We start from the raw sequence: 5268 nt of genomic DNA on the forward strand, positions 1-5268 counted from the left end.
GCGCATGAATAGTGGATGTTATCAGGAATGGAAATATGTCTATTGAAAATGCGCAACGCGAATATGCATAAATCGAGGTAAACTGTGTTAATTGTGTAAGGAAGGACAAAGCTTTACAGTCTGAACAGCATTTGCAATACTCTCAGAATGCACACGTTTTCGAAACACCCTTTCTTACATTCCTGATCAGTAAGCCGGGATGGTGATTAGGCTACAATGTGGACAATCTGGTTCAGTTCCTGGCAAGGGAAGGAAATTTTGTCAGCGCCAACGAGTCCATGTGGGATGTGGGACTGACCCATTCTCCTATTCTGTGGGTATCGAGGATAAGCCGGCCGGTGCTCAAAGATGACCACCTACTTCTTGTGTCGAAGTTAAGAATGAATGGAAGTACAACGCTACCTCCACGCACGTCTTAATGACATACTTAAGCGCAAGGACTTGGCTTGGTTTTTAATTAAGCACAGAGATAATGTTACGTTTTACCTGTTACATTCAATTCCATAACGCTTACGTCTTAATGGTTTATATAACGATGCTGTCAGTAACTTTGACTTTATAGTGACAAATGGAAAGACGGCAATTGATAATGAATTGGCAAGGATGTGGAAGAAAGCGGTCATTACTTATTTTGAAGTACTATCTCGGCATTTGCCTGAAGGGACGAGTAAAACTTCGAAAAGGTAGCCAGTCTTCGGGCCGATATTTGAATGCGGATCTACTAAATAAGAAGTAAGATTGTAACCCACTCGGCCAAGAAGTTCGTCACGCCCGTATCGTTCCGTAAGTGATTTCTCGAGCAGATCAAACAAGCTCCCAAGAACGGGCCGCGCCTTCTGATAACGCTAATCTACTCACATCGGTATTGACATATAACGTGACTTCCTCTGGTAATACATTAGACCATGAGGAAACAAATCTGCATTTTAGCCTTAACATTAGGCGTTCTGAGCGTCTGTGCACAAAATTCGGACGGTAAATGTAAGTACATCTATTTGCAGTTACAGTAGAATTTTACAACTGTATATGAAGTTAAGTTTAATTTAATTATAAATATATATGTATTTGGGCCTATTTTCAACTGTTGATATACTAACTCTGTGAGGCAGATTTCTTTTGGAATAACTAATAGTTGCTCAGCTGGTCAACATATTCCCCGCCTTTTGTGGCACCCAAAGATTTATTATCATGCTTACAATAGTGTACCACTGGTGCCTATCTTTAGCTGGGTAATTCCAGTCCACACCAATATATCATACTTCTTTAACATCCATTTTAATTATCCACACCCTTTATGTCTACTTCTCTCAAGTGTCTCCTAGCTTTGGTTTCTTAGATTTTATGTATCAATTTCTCATAGCTCCCATTTGTGCGACCTTCTCTCCCCATCTCATCTTCCTCGATATTTTGACGTTAATAATACCTGGTGAAGGGTATGAGTCATAAAGTTCTTTATTATGTACTTGTACTATTCTCCATCCTCCCATTACCTCAACCCTTTTAGATTCTAATATTCTCCTCAGTACCCTATTCTCAGACATCCTTTATCTCTGGTATTCCCTTAATCTGAAAGGTTAAGTTTCATACCCATACAAAACAAGAGGTAATATGCAGTGCTTGAGATGGAATGAAAATAGACCTGGGATGCCATCCCGCCCCACCTCAAGCCCTGGGTACTGTACATTGCATTTGCTGCCAAAGAAGTAACGGGATGCTTTTAAGCCATTTAGAAAAGAACCGGAATGCCATCCCGCCCCACCTCAAGCCCTGGTAACATGTAAAATTTCTGTCTGCTGGAATGTGATACTGCAGAGTTTCATGAATTGTTACATTTTGGAGGAATGTAGTCTCCCGGACTACATAATATCGCAGTCTAGAAAACAGTGGTCTTCTTAGTCATGTGTATGAGAACCTCAGATCTCTCAGGTAGTACTTATTGTTGTATTTTATTTGCAGGTAGTAAATCTCACAGTAATTATATGAAAAGTGTAGTAGAAAATTCTTGAAAGCAGGCATTTTAATTTTATGCTCACAATCAACTTCCTGTATGTCGAGTATCTTTAATGCTGGGCGTATACCTTGATTCTAAACTTCATTTTCATATTTATGTTAATTTTATATTTTCACATTGTATCAAGATTCTAGGTATAATTCGCAGTATCACCTTTAACTATTCAACCCTTGGATGCATGTTCATATTAAACTTTACTTTAGTTAGAGCCAAGGTTGAGTACGCTTCAGTAGTTTGGAATTCAATTACGTCAACTGATGCAAACAAACTAGAACACATTCAGCAGAAATTTACAGCTCTCTGTTTTAAACGATTTTCCCTCAAGTAGATTACTGTTACGATTTTGTTTTAGAACAATTGAAATTGCACACCTTGCAAAAGAGGAGATATCATCTTGATGTGCTCTTCCTTATTCAAGTTTATCGTAGTTCTGTACTTTGCCCTTCTGCTTTGGAAATTGTTGGCCTTCGGGTCCCTGTTCGATATATCTGAGACTATCCTATGTTCATTGTCTGTTCTGTTAGTAAAAATTGCCCCTCTGCTAGATGTACTTTTGCCGCTAATGTTGTTTGTAGGGGCGCTGATGTCTTTGGACCAGAAACTCTGTTGATGAAACATATCTTATACTGAATTAATTAAACTATTATTATTATTTTATTAATTTCGTTGTTATTATTATTATTATTATTATTGTATGCTGCTCTATTTGAAACGCAAATTCTCACATTGTGGCTTTGTCTGTGTATGTTTGCTTCTCTATTTTTATTTATGCTGAGTAATTAATATAGACTATCATTTTTGTATTTTGCTTTTTAATTATTTTTGTGTATTTCTCTATTTGTGCTAGCTTTGTAATTGGCCTCTGTACTGTTAAGTTTGCACATAAATAAACACGAATTATTATTATTATTATTGTCCCTATAATAAACACTGTCTTTCTGCTCGGTGCGCCTATGCTGCCAACGTGGTGGGTAAAGATCTCAACATATTTACAATCGGAACAGTTTCTGTCAATGACACTGAACCTAAAATTGTTAATAATATTTGTTNTTGAATTAGGATGTTGAGCTGCCACACAAATAAATAAGAATTAATTGGGTTATTATCATTATTATTAAATTATATGTGTGTATGTATGTGTATTGTCCTTTCTCACAACATAATGGAATAACCATTCGAAATGTACTTATTTTATTTTCTCAACTGTTAATGCTAACTTTAATTTTTCTTGAAATTTTTATGAATTTAATGCCATTATATAGACTGTCTTATTTGTATTTTGTCTTTTAGTTATATCTGTATTTATACGTACTTGTGCCAACTTTGTTATTGGCCGCTGTGCTGTTAAGTTTACATGTAAATAAACATGAATTGAATTTAATTATTATTATTGTATGTTGCTCTATTTGAAACTCAAATTCTCAGATTGTGGCTTTGTCTGTGTGTGTTTGTTTCTGTATCTTTATTCATGCTAACTGTGTGCTTAATATACTCTATCATATTTTGCATTCTTTTTTAATTATTTTTGTGTATTTCTCTCTATCCGTGCTAGCTTTGTAATTGGTCTCTGTGCTGTTAAGTTTGCATGGAAATAAACACTAATTGAAGTGAATTGAATTTATACTAGCACATGCAGGTATACATGTTTTTAATGATGGAGCTGGGAAGGAATGAATAAGTTGTTTGTTGCCCTTTCTGTAGTAATCATGCCCAAGATAACAGCCAAAAGAAAATGAGTTTACTGTAGCTATTTTTTTTTATTTGTCTGGCAGGTCATTTGAAATCAAAGTTTGATCCAGGAGGAAATTAAGATGAGATTGACTTCAGGTCGTACTTGCTACCATTCATTCTAGAACCTTTCGACATCAAATCTGCTGTCTAAAAACAAAAAATTATAACACACAAAACTATAATTTTGCCTCTGATTTTATGTGTATGTCAAACTTGGTCTGTGATATTAAGGAAAGAACATATACTGAGGGTGTTTGAAAACACAGTGCTGAGGAAAATATTTGGACCAAAGAGAGATGGAATGACAGGAGGTTGGAGAAAACTGCGTAATGAGAAGCTTCATAACTTGTACTCTTTGTCAAGTATAATTAGAATAATGAAGTTAATGGGATGAAAATACTGAAAGGACCTATGTCTCCAGAGATGTGACATTCACAAATAAACCTGTAACAACAAATAAACAAAAGGAAATCAAAAGAGTGATGGATCCAGAAGACAAGCCAAATACTACAGATCAGGAAGATAGTAAAATGCAGCAAGAACCTGAAGCTGACAACAATGAAGAAGAACCAACAGATACTGAAGAGGATGAAGACAATGAAAATGCTGACCACAAGGATAATGGAAGGAAAAACAATGGACAAAATGAACATGGATATGCACTGAGACCAAGAAGAAACATTCAAATGCACCCAAAGTACCGAGACTATTACACAGAGAGTCAAAACGAGGGTATGCTCACCTATACATATGACGAGCGCATGGAGAGCAAAGACAGCGAGAAGTGGAAGAAAGCCATTAAAGAGGAAAAGGATTCGCTCTACCAAAACAAAACTTGGATATATATAAACAGAGTGAAAGCAATGGCAAGAAAATTCTGACCAGTAAATGGGTTTTCAAAATAAAGGGTGATGGAAGACACAAAGCCAAAATGGTTGTGAGAGGATGTCAACAAAAGGAAGGGGAAATAGATTTCAAGGATACCTTTGGCCCAGTTGTTGACATGAATTCTTTTAGTGTACTGTTTGCCATAGCAGCACGTAAGAATATGAACATGCAAACCTTTGATGTGAAGACTGCCTTCCTGCATGGAGACTTTGAGGAGGGAAACTACATGGAGATACCAGAAGGATACAAGAACACTGGCAAGATATGTCTCCTGAAAAAAGTATTATATGGCCTAAGACAAGCATCATTGCAATGGAACAAGAAGTTGACAACCTTTCTAAAAGAAGAAGGTCTAAACCAACTAAAATCTGACCAATGCATTTTTAAGAATGATGCCAATAGTTTGTTCATGGCCATTCATGTGGATGACGGGATAATCATGGGAGAGGACGAAAGACAAATAGAGGAAATTTTGCTGAAACTGGAAAATCAATTCCAGATAACAAAGACCACAAATCCAAAAGTTTATTAAGGAATACAAATTGAGAGGCAACCAGATGGGATACGTATCTCTCAAACCAAATATGCAAGCCAAATGTTGGAAAAATACAACATGCAAGAAAGTCGAGAAATGAAAA

General features: G+C 36.3%; 1 protein-coding gene across 2 annotated transcripts in view; it reads left to right on the plus strand.

The window, feature by feature from the left end:
- Window positions 1–839: 839 nt before the first annotated feature.
- LOC111862044 (transferrin) overlaps window positions 840–5268 on the plus strand; it is a 50744-nt gene continuing 46315 nt past the window's right edge. The window contains exon 1 of one of the 2 annotated variants that reach the window (XM_023847108.2): window positions 840–981. In XM_023847108.2, the coding sequence (XP_023702876.1) occupies window positions 906–981 (76 nt within the window). In that variant the 5' untranslated portion in view covers window positions 840–905. The remainder of the gene's footprint in view (window positions 982–5268) is intronic. The other variant, XM_023847106.2, reaches the window with a different exon arrangement.

The sequence above is a fragment of the Cryptotermes secundus genome, unplaced genomic scaffold (genome assembly GCF_002891405.2).
Source record: "Cryptotermes secundus unplaced genomic scaffold, Csec_1.0 scaffold181, whole genome shotgun sequence".
Classification (NCBI taxonomy): Eukaryota; Metazoa; Arthropoda; class Insecta; order Blattodea; family Kalotermitidae; genus Cryptotermes; species Cryptotermes secundus.